A 22,438-nucleotide genomic window follows, 5' to 3' on the forward strand; every position below is an offset into this window, starting at 1 on the left:
AGTAGTAGTAGCAGCAGCAGTATTAGTAGTAGTAGCAGCAGTAGCAGTAGTTGTAGTAATAGTAGTAATAGTAGTAGTAGTAGCAGTAGTAGCAGTAGTATTATTATTAGTAGCAGTAGTAGTATTATTATTAGTACTACTAGCAGTATTATTATTCGTAGTATTAGTAGTAGCCGCAGTAGTAGTAGTATTATTAGTAGTAGCAGCAGTATTATTATTTGTAGTATTAGTAGCAGTATTAGTAGTAGTAGTAGTAGCAGTATTATTAGTATTATTAGTAGCAGCAGTATTAGTAGTAGTAGTAGCAGTATTAGTAGTAGTAGTAGTGGTAGTAGTATTATTAGTAGCAGTAGTAGTAGTATTATTATTAGTAGTAGCAGCAGCAGTACAGTATTATTAGTAGCAGTAGTAGTATTAGTAGTAGTAGTATTAGTAGTAGTATTATTATTAGCAGCAGTATTAGTAGTAGTAGCAGTATTAGAAGTAGTAGTATTAGTAGTAGTATTATTATTAGCAGCAGTATTATTAGTAGCATTATTATTATTAGTAGTAGCAGCAGTAGTAGCATTAGTAGCAGTAGTATTATTAGTAGTATTAGTAGCAGTATTATAAGTAGCAGTATTATTAGCAGCAGTATTATTAGTAGTAGTATTATTAGTAGCAGTATTAGTATTATTATTAGTAGCAGTAGTAGTATTATTATTAGTAGCAGTAGTATTATTATTAGTAGTAGTAGCAGTAGTATTATTATTTGTAGTATTAGTAGCAGTAGTAGTATTATTATTAGTATTACTATCAGTATTATTATTCGTAGTATTAGTAGTAGCAGCAGCAGTAGTAGTTTTATTAGTAGCAGCAGTATTATTAGTAGTAGTAGCAGCAGTAGTATTATTATTATTAGTAGTAGCAGTATTAGTAGCAGTATTATTATTAGTAGCAGTATTAGTAGTAGTAGTAGGAGTATTATTAGTATTAGCAGCAGTAGTATTGGTAGATGTAGTAGTAGTAGTAGCAGTATTAGTATTATTAGTAGCAGTATTATTAGTAGTATTAGCAGTAGTAGGAGTATTAATAGCAGTATTAGTGTTATTAGTAGCAGCAGTAGTAGTATTAGTAGCAGTATTAGCATTAGTAGCAGTAGTATTAGTAGCAGTATTAGTATTATTATTAGTAGCAGTATTAGTGTTATTAGTAGTAGCAGTAGTAGTAGTATTATCAGTATTAGTAGCAGTAGTATTATTAGTAGTAGTATTAGTAGCAGTAGTAGTATTATTATTAGTAGTAGTAGTAGTATTATTATTAGTAGTAGTAGCAGTATTATTTGTAGTATTAGTAGCAGTAGTAGTATTATTATTAGTAGCAGTAGTAGTATTATTATTAGTAGTAGTATTAGTAGTAGTAGTAGCAGCAGTAGCAGTAGTAGTAGCAGCAGCAGTATTAGTAGTAGTAGCAGCAGTAGCAGTAGTTGTAGTAATAGTAATAGTAGTAGTAGTAGCAGTAGTATTATTATTAGTAGCAGTAGTAGTATTATTATTAGTACTACTAGCAGTATTATTATTCGTAGTATTAGTAGTAGCAGCAGTATTATTAGTAGCCGCAGTAGTAGTAGTATTATTAGTAGTAGCAGCAGTATTATTATTTGTAGTATTAGTAGCAGTATTAGTATTAGCAGCAGTAGTAGTAGTAGTAGCAGTATTATTAGTATTATTAGTAGCAGCAGTATTAGTAGTAGTAGTAGCAGTATTAGTAGTAGTAGTAGTAGTGGTAGTAGTATTATTAGTAGCAGTAGTAGTAGTATTATTATTAGTAGTAGCAGCAGCAGTACAGTATTATTAGTAGCAGTAGTATTATTATTAGTAGCAGTAGTATTAGTAGTATTATTATTAGTAGCAGTAGTATTAGTAGCAGTATTAGTATTATTATTAGTAGCAGTAGTAGTAGCAGCAGTATTAGTAGCAGTATTAGTAGTAGTAGTAGTATTATTATTAGTAGCAGTATTATTAGTAGCAGTAGTATTATTATTAGTAGTAGCAGTATTAGTAGTAGCAGTATTAGTATTATTAGTAGCAGTAGTATTAGTAGCAGTATTAGTAGTAGAAATAGTAGTAGTAGTAGTATTATTAGTAGTAGTATTAGCAGCAGTATTATTAGTAGCAGTATTAGCAGCAGTATTAGTAGTATTATTAGTATTAGTAGCAGTATTAGTAGCAGTATTAGTAGTAGAAATAGTAGTAGTATTATTATTAGTAGCAGTATTAGTAGTAGCTGTAGTAGTAGTATTATTATTAGTAGCAGCAGTAGTAGTGTTATTATTAGTAGCAGTAGCAGTATTAGTAGTAGCAGTAGTATTAGTAGCAGCAGTAGTGTTAGTAGTAGTAGCAGTATTATTAGTAGTAGCAGTAGTAGTAGCAGCAGCAGTATTATTAGTAGCAGTGGTAGTAGTATTAGTAGCAGTATTAGTAGCAGTAGTATTAGTAGCAGTATTAGTAGTAGTAGTAGCAGTAGTAGTATTAGTAGCAGTTGTAGTAGTAGCAGCAGTATTAGTAGCAGTATTAGTAGCAGTAGTAGTAGTAGCAGTAGTATTATTAGTTGCAGTAGCAGTTGTAGTAGCAGTAGTATCAGTAGTAGTAATAGTAGTAGCAGCAGTAGTAGTAGCAGTAGTATTATTTGTAGTAGTAGCAGTTGCAGTTGCAGTAGCAGTATTAGTAGTAGTATTAGTAGCAGTTGTAGTAGTAGTAGTATTATTAGTAGCAGTGGTATTGGTAGTAGTATTAGTAGCAGTATTAGTAGCAGTAGTAGTAGCAGTAGTATTATTAGTAGTAGTAGCAGTTGCAGTTGTAGTAGTAGTAGTATTATTATTATTAGTAGTAGTAGCAGTATTAGTAGCAGTTGTAGTAGCAGTAGTATTATTATTAGTAGTAGCAGTAGTAGTATTATTAGTATTAGCAGCAGTATTATTAGTAGCAGTATTATTATTAGTAGTATTAGCAGTAGTAGTAGGAGTATTAATAGCAGTATTAGTGTTATTAGTAGCAGCAGTAGTAGTATTATTATTAGTAGTATTAGTAGCAGTATTAGTAGCAGTAGCATTATTAGTATTAGTAGCAGTAGTATTAGTAGCAGTATTAGTATTATTATTAGTAGCAGTATTCGTGTTAGTAGTAGTATTATCAGTATTAGTAGCAGTAGTATTAGTAGTAGTAGCAGTAGTATTATTAGTAGTAGTAGTAGTAGCAGCAGCAGTACAGTATTAGTAGCAGTAGTATTAGTAGCAGTAGTATTAGTAGTAGTAGTATTAGTAGTAGTAGCAGTATTAGTAGTAGTATTATTATTAGTAGCAGTATTAGTAGCAGTATTAGTAGCAGTAGTATTATTATTAGTAGTAGCAGTATTATTAGTAGCAGTATTATTAGCAGCAGCAGTAGTAGTAGCAGTAGTATTAGTAGCAGTAGTATTAGTAGCAGTAGTAGTATTATTATTAGCAGTAGCAGTAGTAGCCGTATTAGTAGTAGTAGTATTATTATTAGTAGCAGCAGTAGTAGTGTTATTATTAGTAGCAGTAGTAGTAGTAGCAGTATTAGTAGTATTAGTAGCAGTAGTATTATTAGTAGTAGTAGCAGTAGTAGTAGCAGTAGTAGTAGTAGCAGCAGTAGTAGTAGTAGTAGCAGCAGTATTATTAGTAGTAGCAGCAGTATTATTAGTAGTAGCAGCAGTATTATTAATAGTATTATTAGTAGTAGTATTAGTAGCAGTATTAGTATTAGTAGTAGAAATAGTAGTAGTATTATTAGTAGCAGTAGTATTAGTAGTAGTAGTATTATTATTAATAGTAGTATTAGCAGCAGTAGTAGCAGCAGCAGTATTATTAGCAGCAGTATTAGTAGTATTATCAGTATTAGTAGCAGTATTATTAGTAGCAGTATTAGCAGCAGTATTAGTAGTAGAAATAGTAGTAGTAGTAATAGTAGTAGTATTATTATTAGTAGCAGTATTAGTAGTAGCAGTAGTAGCCGTATTAGTAGTAGTAGTATTATTATTAGTAGCAGCAGTAGTAGTGTTATTATTAGTAGCAGTAGTAGTAGTAGCAGTATTAGTAGTAGTAGTAGTATTATTATTAGTAGTAGTAGTATTAGTAGTAGTAGTATTAGTAGTAGTAGTATTAGTAGCAGTAGTATTAGTAGCAGTAGTATTAGTAGTAGTAGCAGTAGTATTAGTAGTAGTATTATTAGTAGTAGTAGTATTAGTAGTAGTAGTAGTATTAGTAGCAGTATTATTAGTAGTAGTAGTATTAGTAGCAGTATTATTAGTAGCAGTAGTATTAGTAGCAGTATTAGTAGCAGTAGTATTAGTAGTAGCAGTAGCAGTATTATCAGTATTAGTAGTATTATTATCAGTAGTAGTAGTATTAGTAGCCGTATTAGTAGCAGTATTAGTAGTAGCAGTAGTATTAGTAGTAGTAATATTAGTAGTAGTAATATTAGTAGTAGTAGTAGTAGTATTAGTAGCAGTATTATTAGTAGCAGTAGTATTAGTAGTAGTATTAGTAGCAGTATTATTAGTAGCAGTATTATTAGTAGCAGTATTATTAGTAGTAGTATTAGTAGTAGTATTATTAGTAGCAGTAGTAGTAGTATTAGTAGTAGTAGTATTAGTAGTAGTATTAGTAGTAGTATTAGTAGTAGTATTAGTAGTAGTATTAGTAGTAGCAGTATTAGTAGTAGTAGTAGTATTAGTAGTAGTATTAGTAGCAGTAGTATTAGTAGCAGTAGTATTAGTAGCAGTATTAGTAGTAGTAGTATTAGTAGTAGTATTAGTAGCAGTAGTAGTAGCAGTATTAGTAGTAGTAGTAGTATTAGTAGTAGTATTAGTAGCAGTAGTATTAGTAGCAGTAGTATTAGTAGCAGTATTAGTAGCAGTAGTAGTAGTAGTAGTAGTAGTATTAGTAGTAGTAGTAGTATTAGTAGTAGTATTATTAGTAGTAGTAGTATTAGTAGTAGTAGTAGTAGTATTAGTAGTAGTATTATTAGTAGTAGTAGTAGTGGTATTAGTAGCAGTATTATTAGTAGTAGTAGTGGTATTAGTAGCAGTATTATTAGTAGCAGTAGTATTAGTAGCAGTATTGCAGTATTACTACTACGTATTAGTATTGTTCTTATTATATTTTTTATTATTATTTAGAACAACCCAAAAATCAAAGACATTCTGATAAAATCTAAAGGGCAGCCTAAGAAGCGTCTGACGCACGTCTATGAGCTGTGTAAGGGGAAGAACATCTGTGAAGGCGGCGAGGAGATGGACAACAAGTTTGGGATGGATCAGAATGAAGGGGATGAGGACATTCAGAAGGAGAAGGTGAGGCCCGGAGGAGGAGGTCGTGGCTGTGTGTAAGAGAAGCTGTGACCGGCCCGTACGAGTGCAGCGAGTAACAGGACGGGCTTCACAATCACCGGCCCATACGTGTGCAGCGAGTAACAGGACGGGCTTCACAATCACCGGCCCATACGTGTGCAGCGAGTAACAGGACGAGCTTCACAATCACCGGCGTGTTCGGTAGTGGCGGTCTGTTCTGTAGTGGCGGTCTGTTCTGTAGTGGCGGTCTGTTCTGTAGTGGCGGTCTGTTCTGTAGTGGCGGTCTGTTCTGTAGTGGCGGTCTGTTCTGTAGTGGCGGCGTGTGCTGTAGTGGCGGCGTGTGCTGTAGTGGCGGCGTGTGCTGTAGTGGCGGCGTGTGCTGTAGTGGCGGCGTGTGCTGTAGTGGCGGCGTGTGCTGTAGTGGCGGCGTGTGCGGTAGTGGCGGCGTGTGCGGTAGTGGCGGCCTGTGCGGTAGTGGCGGCCTGTGCGGTAGTGGCGGCCTGTGCGGTAGTGGCGGCCTGTGCGGTAGTGGCGGCCTGTGCGGTAGTGGCGGCCTGTGCGGTAGTGGCGGCCTGTGCGGTAGTGACGGTCTCCTCATTTCAGGGTCACGGCGGCTGCGGTCGTTACCAGCCGAGGATCAGACGTTCAGGACTGGAGCTGTTTGCAGAGTGGAAACACGTGAATGAGGACTCCCAGGAAAAGAAGATTCTGCTGAGTCCGGAGCGGGTCCACGAGATATTGAAGCGCATTACGGATGAGGAGTGCTTCATACTGGGAATGGAGCCGCGATACGCTCGACCCGAATGGTTAATCATCACCGTTCTGCCAGTACCTCCGCTATCTGTGCGGCCCGCAGTTGTCATGCAAGGTTCGGCCAGGAACCAGGTGGGTAGAGTTGTGGCGCAGCGATGCATCGGATGTGACGGGCGTGTGGTGACAACTGTCCAATCATTTCCCTTTCCATAGGATGATCTGACCCACAAACTGGCCGATATTGTCAAAATTAACAACCAGCTAAGACGGAACGAGCAGAACGGCGCGGCGGCCCACGTCATTGCGGAGGACGTCAAGCTCCTGCAGTTCCATGTGGCCACAATGGTGGACAACGAGCTGCCGGGACTCCCCAGGGTACGTGACGCTTCATGAAGGGGGGGGGCGGGCTGTACGTTTTACTGAGTGTTGGGTTACGACTATTATTGATGAGAATGTCCTTACACCCATTGGGCGCCATCGTGCCCAGACCTTGTCGTAAAATGCTTCAAAGTGGCGCGTTTCTGGCTCACAATGTGGCATCAAGTTTTAGATCGATTTCTGAAGCAAATGTGACAAACAGAACAGATGTGCGGCCTCACTGGGCGCTTTTCAGAACGATCTAGAAGAGGGGGCTGAAAATGCCGCAAAACTTAGCGGGAAATAAACTTGCGTGCCAAGCCAGACAAGAAGCGGTGTCTACCATGTGAAGCCAGACGCGCCAAACTTGTCATACAGCGTTCGCCACATGATGGCCTGGTCTACGGTCACACGATCTATGTGTCACACACCGTCAGTAAATCTGCCGGACACCGGTCATAAATCAATGCTGCGGTCCCTTATACTGACGGGTTTTATCTCTGGTTTACTCAGGCCATGCAGAAGTCCGGGCGGCCTCTTAAGTCCTTGAAGCAGCGACTGAAGGGCAAAGAAGGAAGAGTCCGGGGAAACTTGATGGGGAAACGTGTGGATTTCTCTGCTCGGACCGTCATCACTCCTGACCCCAACCTTTCTATTGACCAAGTTGGGGTCCCGAGGTCGATCGCTGCCAATATGACCTTTCCAGAGATCGTGACCCCCTTCAACATCGACCGGTGAGGATCGGAGTAGTTACCTGCATGTTACCGACATTCCCATAGCGCTGTACACCGGATACAATAACTCCCATCATCCTCTCCCCAGGAGCTCACACTCTAACCTCCGGTCTATGTAATGATGATTTCTGTGCCTTGCAGCTTTAATAAACCTTTTTTCTCACGGTCTTCAGGCTGCAGGAGCTGGTGAGACGAGGAAACAGTCAGTACCCTGGAGCCAAATATATCATCCGAGATAATGGCGATCGTATTGATCTAAGATTCCACCCGAAGCCGAGTGACCTGCATTTACAGATCGGCTACAAGGTGAGATGTGGCGTGTGTGGGGGAGGGTTTAGATCACGGTCTCGGGGAGTAGCCGCCTGTTCTACGTGTGGAGGGTTCCAGATGACTAAGGCCTCGTCCTGTGCGGGGGAGGGTTTAGATCGTGGTCTCCGGGAGTAGCCGCCTGCTCTACATGTGGAGGGTTTCGATGGTGGTCTCCGGGAGTAGCCGCCTGCTCTACATGTGGAGGGTTCCAGAAGTCTATTCTTGTAGGATAATGAAGGCCTGGTCCTGTGCGGGGGAGGGTTTAGATCACGGTCTCCGGGAGTAGCCGCCTGGTCTACATGGGGAGGCTTTAGATCATGGACTCTGGGAGTAGCCGTCTGTTCTACATGTGGAGGGTTCCAGAAGTCTATTCCTGTAGGATAATGAAGGCCTCGTCCTGTGCGGGGGAGGGTTTAGATCATGGTCTCCCGGAGTAGCCGCCTGGTCTACATGTGGAGGGTTCCAGGAGTCTATTCTTGTAGGATAATGAAGGCCTCGTCCTGTGCGGGGGAGGGTTTAGATGGTAGTCTCCGGGAGTAGCCACCTGGTCTACATGTGGAGGGTTTAGATGGCGGTCTCCGGGAGTAGCCGCCTGTTCTACATGTGGAGGGTTTAGATGGTAGTCTCCGGGAGTAGCCACCTGGTCTACATGTGGAGGGTTTAGATGATGGTCTCCGGGAGTAGCCGCCTGGTCTACATGTGGAGGGTTCCAGAAGTCTATTCCTGTAGGATAATGAAGGCCTCGTCCTGTGCGGGGGAGGGTTTAGATGGTGGTCTCCGGGAGTAGCCGCCTGCTCTACATGTGGAGGGTTCCAGAACTCTATTCCTGTAGGATAATGAAGGCCTCGTCCTGTGCGGGGGAGGGTTTAGATGGTGGTCTCCGGGAGTAGCCGCCTGCTCTACATGTGGAGGGTTTAGATGGTGGTCTCCGGGAGTAGCCGCCTGTTCTACATGTGGAGGGTTTAGATGGTGGTCTCCGGGAGTAGCCGCCTGTTCTACATGTGGAGGGTTTAGATGGTGGTCTCCGGGAGTAGCCGCCTGTTCTACATGTGGAGGGTTTATATGGTGGTCTCCGGGAGTAGCTGCCTGCTCTACATGTGGAGGGTTCCAGGAGTCTATTCTTGTAGGATAATGAAGGCCTCGTCCTGTGCGGGGGAGGGTTTAGATGGTGGTCTCCGGGAGTAGCCGCCTGGTCTACATGTGGAGGGTTTAGATGGTAGTCTCCGGGAGTAGCCGCCTGGTCTACATGTGGAGGGTTTAGATGGCGGTCTCCGGGAGTAGCCGCCTGCTCTACATGTGGAGGGTTCCAGAAGTCTATTCTTGTAGGATAATGAAGGCCTCGTGCTGTGCGGGGGAGGGTTTAGATCATGGTCTCCCGGTGTAGCCGCCTGGTCTACGTGTGGAGGGTTCCAGAAGTCTATTCTTTTAGGGTAATGAAGGCCTCGTCCTGTGCGGGGGAGGGTTTAGATGGTGGTCTCCGGGAGTAGCCGCCTGTTCTACATGTGGAGGGTTTAGATGGTGGTCTCCGGGAGTAGCCGCCTGTTCTACATGTGGAGGGTTTAGATGGTGGTCTCCGGGAGTAGCCGCCTGCTCTACATGAGGAGGGTTTAGATGGTGGTCTCCGGGAGTAGCCGCCTGCTCTACATGTGGAGGGTTTAGATGATGGCCTCCGGGAGTAGCCGCCGCCTCTACATGTGGAGGGTTTAGATGGTGGTCTCCGGGAGTAGCCGCCTGTTCTACATGTGGAGGGTTTAGATGGTGGTCTCCGGGAGTAGCCGCCTGCTCTACATGTGGAGGGTTCCAGAAGTCTATTCTTGTAGGATAATGAAGGCCTCGTGCTGTGCGGGGGAGGGTTTAGATCATGGTCTCCCGGAGTAGCCGCCTGGTCTACATGTGGAGGGTTTAGATGGCGGGCTCCAGGAGTAGCCGCCTGTTCTACATGTGGAGGGTTTAGATGGCGGTCTCTGGGAGTAGCCGCCTGTTCTACATGTGGAGGGTTTAGATGGCGGTCTCTGGGAGTAGCCGCCTGCTCTACATGTGGAGGGTTCCAGGAGTCTATTCTTGTAGGATAATGAAGGCCTCGTCCTGTGCGGGGGAGGGTTTAGATGATGGTCTCCGGGAGTAGCCGCCTGTTCTACATGTGGAGGGTTTAGATGGTGGTCTCCGGGAGTAGCCGCCTGTTCTACATGTGGAGGGTTTAGATGGTGGTCTCCGGGAGTAGCCGCCTGCTCTACATGTGGAGGGTTCCAGGAGTCTATTCTTGTAGGATAATGAAGGCCTCGTCCTGTGCGGGGGAGGGTTTAGATGGTGGTCTCCGGGAGTAGCCGCCTGGTCTACATGTGGAGGGTTTAGATGGTAGTCTCCGGGAGTAGCCGCCTGGTCTACATGTGGAGGGTTTAGATGGCGGTCTCCGGGAGTAGCCGCCTGGTCTACATGTGGAGGGTTTAGATGGTAGTCTCCGGGAGTAGCCGCCTGGTCTACATGTGGAGGGTTTAGATGGCGGTCTCCGGGAGTAGCCGCCTGCTCTACATGTGGAGGGTTCCAGAAGTCATTTCTTGTAGGATAATGAAGGCCTCGTGCTGTGCGGGGGAGGGTTTAGATCATGGTCTCCCGGTGTAGCCGCCTGGTCTACGTGTGGAGGGTTTAGATGGCGGTCTCCGGGAGTAGCCGCCTGTTCTACATGTGGAGGGTTTAGATGATGGTCTCCGGAAGTAGCCGCCTGCTCTACATGTGGAGGGTTTAGATGGTGGTCTCCGGGAGTAGCCGCCTGCTCTACATGTGGAGGGTTTAGATGGTGGTCTCCGGGAGTAGCCGCCTATTCTACATGTGGAGGGTATAGATGGTGGTCTCCGGGAGTAGCCGCCTGCTCTACATGTGGAGGGTTTAGATGATGGTCTCCGGGAGTAGCCGTCTGGTCTACATGTGGAGGGTTTAGATGGTGGTCTCCGGGAGTAGCCGCCTGTTCTACATGTGGAGGGTTTAGATGGTGGTCTCCGGGAGTAGCCGCCTGTTCTACATGTGGAGGGTTTAGATGATTGTCTCCAGGAGTAGCCGCCTGTTGTACATGTGGAGGGTTTAGATGGTGGTCTCCGGAAGTAGCCGCCTGCTCTACATGTGGAGGGTTTAGATGGTGGTCTCCGGAAGTAGCCGCCTGTTCTACATGTGGAGGGTTTAGATGGTGGTCTCCGGGAGTAGCCGCCTATTCTACATGAAGAGGGTTTAGATGGTGGTCTCCGGGAGTAGCCGCCTGCTCTACATGTGGAGGGTTTAGATGGTGGTCTCCGGGAGTAGCCGCCTGTTCTACATGTGGAGGGTTCCAGTAGTCATTTCTTGTAGGATAATCAAGGCCTCGTCCTGTGCGGGGGAGGGTTTAGATGGTGGTCTCCAGGAAGCCGCCTGTTCTACATGTGGAGGGTTTAGATGGTGGTCTCCGGGAGTAGCCGCCTGTTCTACATGTGGAGGGTTTAGATGGTGGTCTCCGGGAGTAGCCGCCCGTTCTACATGTGGAGGGTTCCAGGAGTCTATTCTTGTAGGATAATCAAGGCCTCGTGCCGTGTGGTTCCCGCAGGTGGAGAGACACATGTGTGACGGAGATATAGTCATCTTTAACAGACAGCCCACGCTGCACAAGATGTCTATGATGGGGCACAGAGTCCGCATCCTGCCCTGGTCCACCTTCCGGCTGAACCTCAGGTGAGTCCCTTCCTCGGACATGTCGCCCTTTATGCCCCTCTAGTTCAGGAACTTATCCGCTATTTGTGTCTAGTGTCACCACTCCGTACAACGCCGACTTTGATGGGGATGAGATGAATTTGCATCTTCCACAGTCCCTTGAGACGAGGGCAGAAATCCAGGAGCTTGCCATGGTGCCTCGTATGATTGTCACTCCTCAGTCCAACAGACCCGTCATGGGCATTGTGCAAGACACGCTGACAGCAGTGCGAAAATTCACAAAGAGGGATGTTTTCCTGGAGAGGGTGAGTAGTCCGGCCGTAAGGTACCAGAAAACAATGGCCGGCTGCGCTAGTGTCCCGCAAGTGCTGGGCCGGGTGCGGGGCCAGCTGGGGCGGGGCTGGGCCGGGAGCTGGGCCAGCTGGGGCGGGGCCGGGTGCGTGGCAGGCTTGGCCGTGCTCTCGTCCCTTTGCCATCCCCATTCTTCTAGTCTTGTGTTTGATGTCGGTCTTTGCCTTCACGTGGCCCCTGAGCTGTACCATTTTTCTGTTTTCAGGGGGAGGTTATGAATTTGCTCATGTTCCTGTCGACATGGGATGGGAAAGTTCCTCAGCCGTCCATCCTGAAGCCTCGTCCTCTCTGGACAGGGAAGCAGATTTTTTCTTTGATCATTCCAGGGCACATAAACTGCATCCGAACGCACAGCACCCACCCGGATGAAGAGGACAGTGGACCCTATAAACACATCTCCCCAGGAGACACCAAGGTTTGTGCTGGAGCGGTCACGTGTCGGGCAGGGAGTGCAGAGCGTGCTCCTTCCCTAATCTGCAGTCACATTCAGTAACTTGTGTTCCTCTTCAGGTCATTGTGGAGAACGGAGAGTTGATTATGGGAATCTTGTGCAAGAAATCGCTGGGGACGTCGGCCGGGTCGTTGGTTCACATTTCATACCTTGAGATGGGTCACGACACAACACGTCTCTTCTACTCCAACATCCAGACGGTCATCAATAACTGGCTCCTCATCGAGGGTACGGGGCCGGCTTCTGTCTTTTGGGTATATACAGGGAATCGCTGCTTTCTGCTAAGGGGATGTTTTCTATGACGCAGGTCACACTATTGGAATTGGAGACTCTATTGCTGATGCAAAGACTTACCAGGATATTCAGAACACCATCAAGAAAGCCAAGCAAGATGTGATAGAGGTGAGGCCGACGGCATCCGGGTCCTAGAGGTCTGAGCCGGCAGTCCCGGAGCTTAGAGAATAAATGCAGCCGTAATATCTGATAAAATGTGGATTCATCCCTGAACTCCGTCCTCTGTGCAGGTCATTGAAAAGGCCCATAACAACGAGCTGGAGCCCACGCCCGGAAACACCCTACGTCAGACATTCGAGAACCAGGTGAACAGAATCCTCAATGACGCCAGAGATAAAACCGGATCATCTGCCCAGAAATCTCTGTCTGAGTATAACAACTTCAAGTCCATGGTGGTGTCCGGTGCCAAGGGATCCAAGATTAACATCTCCCAGGTGAGTGCTCTGCGCGGCGGGGCTGCTCTGCGCGGCGGGCGTGCTCTATGGTATCCCGCAGCTTCTGCAGAGACTTCATCCCCTTTTCTTCTAGGTCATCGCTGTTGTCGGGCAGCAAAACGTTGAAGGTAAACGCATCCCCTTCGGTTTCAAGCATCGGACGCTCCCTCACTTCATCAAGGATGATTATGGGCCGGAGAGTCGAGGGTTTGTGGAGAACTCTTACCTGGCCGGCCTCACTCCTACGGAGTTCTTCTTTCACGCTATGGGAGGCAGAGAAGGTCTTATTGATACAGCTGTGAAAACTGCAGAGACTGGTGAGACCTGCTACTCGTCTTGTATTGTTCTTGACCCCGTGTACCCAGGGCCCCTCGACCACTAAGGGTCAGACATGCTGGAATAATCTGCAGAGTCTGAACGTGGCCGAGTTCTCTGATCACAGGGACCGGCTCTGCCCGTCACTAGACACTCGCGGCTTTAGTAAATTCTTATCGTTCTGCACTGGACAGGTTACATCCAGCGACGTTTGATCAAGTCTATGGAGTCGGTAATGGTGAAATATGACGCCACGGTGCGCAACTCCATCAATCAGGTGGTGCAGCTGAGATACGGCGAGGACGGTCTGGCTGGAGAAGGGGTCGAGTTCCAGAATCTGGCCACGCTGAAACCATCCAACAAAGCCTTCGAGAAAAAGTGAGTAGTAATGGATCTGGTTATGTCATCGCCATGTCTGTAAATAACGGTGTAGATGGGGGGGGGCTCACGCCTGTAGATGGGGGGGGGGGGGGCTCACGCCTGTAGATGGGGGGGGGGGCCTCACGCCTGTAGATGGGGGGGGGGGGGCCTCACGCCTGTAGATGGGGGGGGGGGCCTCACGCCTGTAGATGGGGGGGGGGGGCTCACGCCTGTAGATGGGAGGGGGGGGGCCCGTCTGTAGATGGGGGGGGGGCTCACGCCTGTAGATGGGGGGGGGGGGCGCCTCACGCCTGTAGATGGGGGGGGGGGGGCTCACGCCTGTAGATGGGGGGGGGGGCTCACGCCTGTAGATGGGGGGGGGCTCACGCCTGTAGATGGGAGGGGGGGGCCCGTCTGTAGATGGGGGGGGGGGGCCCGTCTGTAGATGGGGGGGGGGGCCCGTCTGTAGATGGGGGGGGGGGCTCACGCCTGTAGATGGGGGGGGGCTCACGCCTGTAGATGGGGGGGGGCTCACGCCTGTAGATGGGGGGGGGGGCTCACGCCTGTAGATGGGGGGGGGGGGCTCACGCCTGTAGATGGAGGGGGGGGCTCACGCCTGTAGATAGGGGGGGGGCTCACGCCTGTAGATAGGGGGGGGGGCTCACGCCTGTAGATAGGGGGGGGGGGGCTCACGCCTGTAGATAGGGGGGGGGGGCTCACGCCTGTAGATAGGGGGGGGGGCTCACGCCTGTAGATAGAGGGGGGGGCTCACGCCTGTAGATAGAGGGGGGGGGCTCACGCCTGTAGATAGAGGGGGGGGGCTCACGCCTGTAGATAGAGGGGGGGGGCTCACGCCTGTAGATAGAGGGGGGGGGCTCACGCCTGTAGATAGAGGGGGGGGGCTCACGCCTGTAGATGGGAGGGGGGGGGGCTCACGCCTGTAGATGGGAGGGGGGGGGCCCGTCTGTAGATGGGAGGGGGGGGCTCACGCCTGTAGATGAGGTGCAGCTGATGCGGTCGTATCTGTGTCAGGTTTAAGTTTGACTACGCCAATGAGCGAGCGCTGAGGAGAACTCTACAGGAGGAGGTGGTGAAGGATATCCTCAGTAACGCGCACATTCAGAATGAACTGGAGAAGGAGTTTGACAAGATGAAGGAGGACCGGGAGGTCCTGAGGGTGATTTTCCCCACCGGTGACAGTAAGGTGCGTGACCACGAGATGATTGGCTGTTCTGTCTGAGCTGCGCGGGGCTGAACGTTTCCTTCTTTTACTGTAGGTCGTTCTGCCGTGTAATCTCCTCCGGATGATCTGGAACGCACAGAAGATCTTCCACATTAACACCCGCATGCCCTCAGATCTGCACCCCATTAAAGTGGTTGACGGTAGGAGCGCATGTAATGGGGGGGATAGTCTGGAGTGTCCTGAGTGTAGGAGCGCATGTAACGGGGGGGGGGGGGACAGTCTGGAGGGTCCTGAGTGTAGGAGCGCATGTAACGGGGGGGGGGGGACGGACAGTCTGGAGGGTCCTGAGTGTAGGAGCGCATGTAACGGGGGGGGGGGGGGACAGTCTGGAGGGTCCTGAGTGTAGGAGCGCATGTAACGGGGGGGACAGTCTGGAGGGTCCTGAGTAGGAGCGCATGTAACGGGGGGGGGACAGTCTGGAGGGTCCTGAGTGTAGGAGCGCTTGTAAGGGTGGGGACAGTCTGGAGGGTCCTGAGTGTAGGAGCGCATGTAACGGGGGGGACAGTCTGGAGGGTCCTGAGTGTAGGAGGGCATGTAACGGGGGGGATAGTCTGGAGGGTCCTGAGTGTAGGAGCGCATGTAACGGGGGGGACAGTCTGGAGGGTCCTGAGTGTAGGAGCGCATGTAACGGGGGGGACAGTCTGGAGGGTCCTGAGTGTAGGAGCGCATGTAACGGGGGGGACAGTCTGGAGGGTCCTGAGTGTAGGAGCGCATGTAACTGGGGGGGACTGACAGTCTGGAGGGTCCTGAGTGTAGGAGCGCATGTAACGGGGGGGACAGTCTGGAGGGTCCTGAGTGTAGGAGCGCATGTAACGGGGGGGGGACACAGTCTGGAGGGTCCTGAGTGTAGGAGCGCATGTAACGGGGGGGACAGTCTGGAGGGTCCTGAGTGTAGAAGCGCATGTAACGGGGGGGACAGTCTGGAGGGTCCTGAGTGTAGGAGCGCATGTAACGGGGGGGACAGTCTGGAGGGTCCTGAGTGTAGGAGCGCATGTAACGGGGGGGGGACAGTCTGGAGGGTCCTGAGTGTAGGAGCGCATGTAACTGGGGGGACAGTCTGGAGGGTCCTGAGTGTAGAAGCGCATGTAACGGGGGGGACAGTCTGGAGGGTCCTGAGTGTAGGAGCGCATGTAACGGGGGGGACAGTCTGGAGGGTCCTGAGTGTAGAAGCGCATGTAACGGGGGGGACAGTCTGGAGGGTCCTGAGTGTAGGAGCGCATGTAACGGGGGGGACAGTCTGGAGGGTCCTGAGTGTAGGAGCGCATGTAACGGGGGGGGACAGTCTGGAGGGTCCTGAGTGTAGGAGCGCATGTAACGGGGGGGACAGTCTGGAGGGTCCTGAGTGTAGAAGCGCATGTAACGGGGGGGACAGTCTGGAGGGTCCTGAGTGTAGGAGCGCATGTAACGGGGGGGACAGTCTGGAGGGTCCTGAGTGTAGGAGCGCATGTAACGGGGGGGGACAGTCTGGAGGGTCCTGAGTGTAGGAGCGCATGTAATGGGGGGGATAGTCTGGAGTGTCCTGAGTGTAGGAGCGCATGTAACGGGGGGGGGGGGGACAGTCTGGAGGGTCCTGAGTGTAGGAGCGCATGTAACGGGGGGGGGGGGGACGGACAGTCTGGAGGGTCCTGAGTGTAGGAGCGCATGTAACGGGGGGGGGGGGGGGGACAGTCTGGAGGGTCCTGAGTGTAGGAGCGCATGTAACGGGGGGGACAGTCTGGAGGGTCCTGAGTAGGAGCGCATGTAACGGGGGGGACAGTCTGGAGGGTCCTGAGTAGGAGCGCATGTAACTGGGGGGGACTGACAGTCTGGAGGGTCCTGAGTGTAGGAGCGCATGTAACGGGGGGGACAGTCTGGAGGGTCCTGAGTGTAGGAGCGCATGTAACGGGGGGGGGACACAGTCTGGAGGGTCCTGAGTGTAGGAGCGCATGTAACGGGGGGGACAGTCTGGAGGGTCCTGAGTGTAGAAGCGCATGTAACGGGGGGGACAGTCTGGAGGGTCCTGAGTGTAGGAGCGCATGTAACGGGGGGGGACAGTCTGGAGGGTCCTGAGTGTAGGAGCGCATGTAACGGGGGGGACAGTCTGGAGGGTCCTGAGTGTAGGAGGGCATGTAACGGGGGGGACAGTCTGGAGGGTCCTGAGTGTAGGAGCGCATGTAACGGGGGGGACAGTCTGGAGGCTCCTGAGTGTAGGAGCGCATGTAACGGGGGGGACAGTCTGGAGGGTCCTGAGTGTAGGAGCGCATGTAACGGGGGGGACAGTCTGGAGGGTCCTGAGTGTAGGAGCGCATGTAACGGGGGGGGACAGTCTGGAGGGTCCTGAGTGTAGAAGCGCATGTAACGGGGGGGACAGTCTGGAGGGTCCTGAGTGTAGGAGCGCATGTAACGGGGGGGGGACAGTCTGGAGGGTCCTGAGTGTAGGAGCGCATGTAACTGGGGGGACAGTCTGGAGGGTCCTGAGTGTAGGAGCGCATGTAACGGGGGGGACAGTCTGGAGGGTCCTGAGTGTAGGAGCGCATGTAACGGGGGGGACAGTCTGGAGGGTCCTGAGTGTAAGAGCGCATGTAACGGGGGGGACAGTCTGGAGGGTCCTGAGTGTAGGAGCGCATGTAACGGGGGGGACAGTCTGGAGGGTCCTGAGTGTAGGAGCGCATGTAACGGGGGGGACAGTCTGGAGGGTCCTGAGTGTAGAAGCGCATGTAACGGAGGGGACAGTCTAGAGGGTCCTGAGTGTAGGAGCGCATGTAACGGGGGGGACAGTCTGGAGGGTCCTGAGTGTAGGAGCGCATGTAACGGGGGGGACAGTCTGGAGGGTCCTGAGTGTAGGAGCGCATGTAACGGGGGGGGGACACAGTCTGGAGGGTCCTGAGTGTAGGAGCGCATGTAACGGGGGGGACAGTCTGGAGGGTCCTGAGTGTAGAAGCGCATGTAACGGGGGGGACAGTCTGGAGGGTCCTGAGTGTAGGAGCGCATGTAACGGGGGGGACAGTCTGGAGGGTCCTGGGTGTAGGAGCGCATGTAACGGGGGGGACAGTCTGGAGGGTCCTGAGTGTAGGAGCGCATGTAACGGGGGGGACAGTCTGGAGGGTCCTGAGTGTAGGAGGGCATGTAACGGGGGGGACAGTCTGGAGGGTCCTGAGTGTAGGAGCGCATGTAACGGGGGGGACAGTCTGGAGGGTCCTGAGTGTAGGAGCGCATGTAACGGGGGGGACAGTCTGGAGGGTCCTGAGTGTAGGAGCGCATGTAACGGGGGGGACAGTCTGGAGGGTCCTGAGTGTAGGAGCGCATGTAACGGGGGGGGACAGTCTGGAGGGTCCTGAGTGTAGAAGCGCATGTAACGGGGGGGACAGTCTGGAGGGTCCTGAGTGTAGGAGCGCATGTAACGGGGGGGGGGACAGTCTGGAGGGTCCTGAGTGTAGGAGCGCATGTAACTGGGGGGACAGTCTGGAGGGTCCTGAGTGTAGGAGCGCATGTAACGGGGGGACAGTCAGGAGGGTCCTGAGTGTAGGAGCGCATGTAACGGGGGGGACAGTCTGGAGGGTCCTGAGTGTAGGAGCGCATGTAACGGGGGGGACAGTCTGGAGGGTCCTGAGTGTAAGAGCGCATGTAACGGGGGGGACAGTCTGGAGGGTCCTGAGTGTAGGAGCGCATGTAACGGGGGGGACAGTCTGGAGGGTCCTGAGTGTAGAAGCGCATGTAACGGGGGGGACAGTCTGGAGGGTCCTGAGTGTAGGAGCGCATGTAACGGGGGGGACAGTCTGGAGGGTCCTGAGTGTAGAAGCGCATGTAACGGGGGGGACAGTCTGGAGGGTCCTGAGTGTAGGAGCGCATGTAACGGGGGGGACAGTCTGGAGGGTCCTGAGTGTAGGAGCGCATGTAACGGGGGGGACAGTCTGGAGGGTCCTGAGTGTAGGAGCGCATGTAACGGGGGGGACAGTCTGGAGGGTCCTGAGTGTAGGAGCGCATGTAACGGGGGGGACAGTCTGGAGGGTCCTGAGTGTAGGAACGCATGTAACGGGGGGGGACCAGTCTGGAGGGTCCTGAGTGTAGGAGCGCATGTAACGGGGGGGACAGTCTGGAGGGTCCTGAGTGTAGAAGCGCATGTAACGGGGGGGACAGTCTGGAGGGTCCTGAGTGTAGAAGCGCATGTAACGGGGGGGACAGTCTGGAGGGTCCTGAGTGTAGGAGCGCATGTAACGGGGGGGGGACAGTCTGGAGGGTCCTGAGTGTAGGAGCGCATGTAACTGGGGGGACAGTCTGGAGGGTCCTGAGTGTAGGAGCGCATGTAACGGGGGGGACAGTCAGGAGGGTCCTGAGTGTAGGAGCGCATGTAACGGGGGGGACAGTCTGGAGGGTCCTGAGTGTAAGAGCGCATGTAACGGGGGGGACAGTCTGGAGGGTCCTGAGTGTAGGAGCGCATGTAACGGGGGGGACAGTCTGGAGGGTCCTGAGTGTAGAAGCGCATGTAACGGGGGGGACAGTCTGGAGGGTCCTGAGTGTAGGAGCGCATGTAACGGGGGGGACAGTCTGGAGGGTCCTGAGTGTAGAAGCGCATGTAACGGGGGGGACAGTCTGGAGGGTCCTGAGTGTAGAAGCGCATGTAACGGGGGGGACAGTCTGGAGGGTCCTGAGTGTAGGAGCGCATGTAACGGGGGGGACAGTCTGGAGGGTCCTGAGTGTAGAAGCGCATGTAACGGGGGGGACAGTCTGGAGGGTCCTGAGTGTAGGAGCGCATGTAACGGGGGGGACAGTCTGGAGGGTCCTGAGTGTAGGAACGCATGTAACGGGGGGGGGACAGTCTGGAGGGTCCTGAGTGTAGGAGCGCATGTAACGGGGGGGACAGTCTGGAGGGTCCTGAGTGTAGGAGCGCATGTAACGGGGGGGACAGTCTGGAGGGTCCTGAGTGTAGAAGCGCATGTAACGGGGGGGACAGTCTGGAGGGTCCTGAGTGTAGAAGCGCATGTAACGGGGGGGACAGTCTGGAGGGTCCTGAGTGTAGGAGCGCATGTAACGGGGGGGACACTCTGGAGGGTCCTGAGTGTAGAAGCGCATGTAACGGGGGGGACAGTCTGGAGGGTCCTGAGTGTAGGAGCGCATGTAACGGGGGGGACAGTCTGGAGGGTCCTGAGTGTAGGAACGCATGTAACGGGGGGGGGACAGTCTGGAGGGTCCTGAGTGTAGGAGCGCATGTAACGGGGGGGACAGTCTGGAGGGTCCTGAGTGTAGGAGCGCATGTAACGGGGGGGACAGTCTGGAGGGTCCTGAGTGTAGGAGCGCATGTAACGGGGGGGACAGTCTGGAGGGTCCTGAGTGTAGGAGCGCATGTAACGGGGGGGGGACAGTCTGGAGGGTCCTGAGTGTAGGAGCGCATGTAACTGGGGGGACAGTCTGGAGGGTCCTGAGTGTAGGAGCGCATGTAACGGGGGGGACAGTCAGGAGGGTCCTGAGTGTAGGAGCGCATGTAACGGGGGGGACAGTCTGGAGGGTCCTGAGTGTAAGAGCGCATGTAACGGGGGGGACAGTCTGGAGGGTCCTGAGTGTAGGAGCGCATGTAACGGGGGGGACAGTCTGGAGGGTCCTGAGTGTAGAAGCGCATGTAACGGGGGGGACAGTCTGGAGGGTCCTGAGTGTAGGAGCGCATGTAACGGGGGGGACAGTCAGGAGGGTCCTGAGTGTAGGAGCGCATGTAACGGGGGGGACAGTCTGGAGGGTCCTGAGTGTAGGAGCGCATGTAACGGGGGGGACAGTCTGGAGGGTCCCGAGTGTAGGAGCGCATGTAACGGGGGGGACAGTCTGGAGGGTCCTGAGCGATTATTCTAGAAGAACTTTGTGTATAAACGCGCTTCGTTTCATCTCCACTTCAGCATCTTGTGTGTTTTTAACTTATTTTTTTTCTCTTTTGAAATATAAAGGTGTGAAAGATCTGAGTAAGAAGCTGGTGATTGTGAACGGGGACGATCCTTTGAGTCGCCAAGCGCAGGAGAATGCCACCCTCTTGTTTAACATCCACTTGCGCTCAACGCTGTGCAGCCGCAGGATGGTGGAGGAGTACAGGTTGAGCTCGGAGGCGTTTGATTGGCTGTTGGGAGAAATCGAGTCTAAATTCAACCAGGCGATTGTAAGGCTCGTGCGCGTGCGCTGTCCTCTCTTCTCACATGTCTCTACCCGTCAGTGTAAAGTAACGGTGTGTTTTCTTTTCCAGGCTCATCCGGGGGAGATGGTCGGAGCACTGGCCGCTCAGTCTCTTGGGGAGCCCGCCACTCAGATGACCTTGAACACCTTCCACTATGCCGGGGTCTCCGCTAAAAATGTCACTCTTGGAGTCCCTCGTCTTAAAGAGTTAATCAATATTTCCAAGAAACCAAAAACTCCTTCGCTGACGGTCTTCTTGCTGGGACAATCTGCTCGAGATGCTGAAAGGGCAAAGGTCAGACCTGGAGCTTTGTAATAATATTGTCCCGGCGTTACCATTACTGGCGCGTCACCGTTCACACTTCTTCTTATTCAGGATATTTTGTGTCGCTTGGAGCACACGACGCTGCGGAAAGTTACGGCCAATACCGCAATTTATTATGATCCAAACCCACAAAATACGGTGGTGGCCGAAGACCAGGAGTGGGTGAACGTCTACTATGAGATGCCGGACTTCGATGTCAGTAGAATTTCTCCTTGGCTCCTTCGTGTAGAACTCGACCGAAAACACATGACTGATCGGAAACTAACCATGGAGCAGATCGCCGAGAAGATCAATGCTGGTGAGTAGTGGAGGAAAGGGCCTCCTGTCAGAAACCTCCGGGGGTCCTCCTGTTAGAACCCTCCGGGGGTCCCCCTTGTCAGAACCCTCCGGGGGTCCCCCTGTCATGGCTTTTGGTTTTTCTAGGTTTTGGAGATGATCTGAACTGCATATTTAATGATGACAATGCTGAGAAGCTGGTGCTGAGGATACGGATCATGAACAGTGAGGAGAATAAGATGCAGGAGGTGAGAAGAGGCTGCAGCCCCGTCCAGGTCGTCCCCCCCCCTCCTCCTCCTCCTCGGATATTTACCTTATTACTCCCTTGTCTCAGGAAGAAGAAGTGGTTGACAAAATGGACGATGACGTTTTCCTTCGTTGCATTGAGTCGAACATGCTGACGGATATGACCCTGCAGGGGATCGAGCAGATCAGTAAGGTCAGTGACCCCTCAGTGCATGGGGTGATCATTTCCGAGAGTTCAGATGTGACCCAAATGTGGTGAATAAAGCCTGATGATTGACTGATCTAGCGCGGACACCGATCCTCATGACCCTTCTATCTTACATATATTAGAGCCCCCCCCCTAATGCTCTGGTGGGCTGTTTTTTTTTGTAACGTTGCATTAATTCTAGGGGGCTTCATATGGGGGTGTTGGGGTTTAAGTGCGTAATGAGACGATAGAAAGTACATTAAGCGTTAGACCGGGGCCTACGGTTCCCAGTAAATGCTGCTGTACGTGGACGACCAATCGCACCGCTGCTCTTCTGTTGGCACCATAAGGGTTACTCTGGGGGTGGCGGGACGGTTATAGACGGTGACTCTGACCGCGGGTCTGCTTGTCTGGCCAGGTCTACATGCATTTACCTCAGACAGACAACAAGAAGAAGATCATTATAACGGAGGACGGAGAGTTCAAGGCCCTTCAGGAGTGGATCCTGGAGACGGACGGCGTCAGCCTCATGCGAGTTCTAAGTGAAAAGGATGTTGATCCCGTGAGGACGACTTCTAACGACATTGTTGAGATCTTCACGGTAAGTTCTCCGCTCTTTGTTCGTCCTCCCCCCTCCACATGGGACCTGAGCT

General features: G+C 51.2%; 1 protein-coding gene across 1 annotated transcript in view; it reads left to right on the forward strand.

The window, feature by feature from the left end:
* Nucleotides 1–22,438, forward strand: part of POLR2A (RNA polymerase II subunit A) — a 54,477-nt gene that overhangs the window by 29,201 nt on the left and 2,838 nt on the right. The window contains exons 4-24 of the mRNA XM_075847380.1: nt 5,179–5,352; nt 5,953–6,234; nt 6,316–6,477; nt 6,973–7,193; nt 7,367–7,499; nt 11,071–11,195; nt 11,269–11,479; nt 11,731–11,940; nt 12,036–12,204; nt 12,284–12,378; nt 12,501–12,704; nt 12,799–13,021; nt 13,214–13,397; nt 14,412–14,583; nt 14,657–14,762; nt 20,532–20,737; nt 20,822–21,046; nt 21,128–21,374; nt 21,500–21,600; nt 21,687–21,791; nt 22,204–22,386. Coding sequence (XP_075703495.1) covers nt 5,179–5,352; nt 5,953–6,234; nt 6,316–6,477; nt 6,973–7,193; nt 7,367–7,499; nt 11,071–11,195; nt 11,269–11,479; nt 11,731–11,940; nt 12,036–12,204; nt 12,284–12,378; nt 12,501–12,704; nt 12,799–13,021; nt 13,214–13,397; nt 14,412–14,583; nt 14,657–14,762; nt 20,532–20,737; nt 20,822–21,046; nt 21,128–21,374; nt 21,500–21,600; nt 21,687–21,791; nt 22,204–22,386 — 3,738 coding nt within the window. The remainder of the gene's footprint in view (nt 1–5,178; nt 5,353–5,952; nt 6,235–6,315; nt 6,478–6,972; nt 7,194–7,366; nt 7,500–11,070; nt 11,196–11,268; nt 11,480–11,730; nt 11,941–12,035; nt 12,205–12,283; nt 12,379–12,500; nt 12,705–12,798; nt 13,022–13,213; nt 13,398–14,411; nt 14,584–14,656; nt 14,763–20,531; nt 20,738–20,821; nt 21,047–21,127; nt 21,375–21,499; nt 21,601–21,686; nt 21,792–22,203; nt 22,387–22,438) is intronic.

The sequence above is a fragment of the Rhinoderma darwinii genome (genome assembly GCF_050947455.1).
Source record: "Rhinoderma darwinii isolate aRhiDar2 chromosome 3 unlocalized genomic scaffold, aRhiDar2.hap1 SUPER_3_unloc_3, whole genome shotgun sequence".
Lineage (NCBI taxonomy): Eukaryota > Metazoa > Chordata > Amphibia > Anura > Rhinodermatidae > Rhinoderma > Rhinoderma darwinii.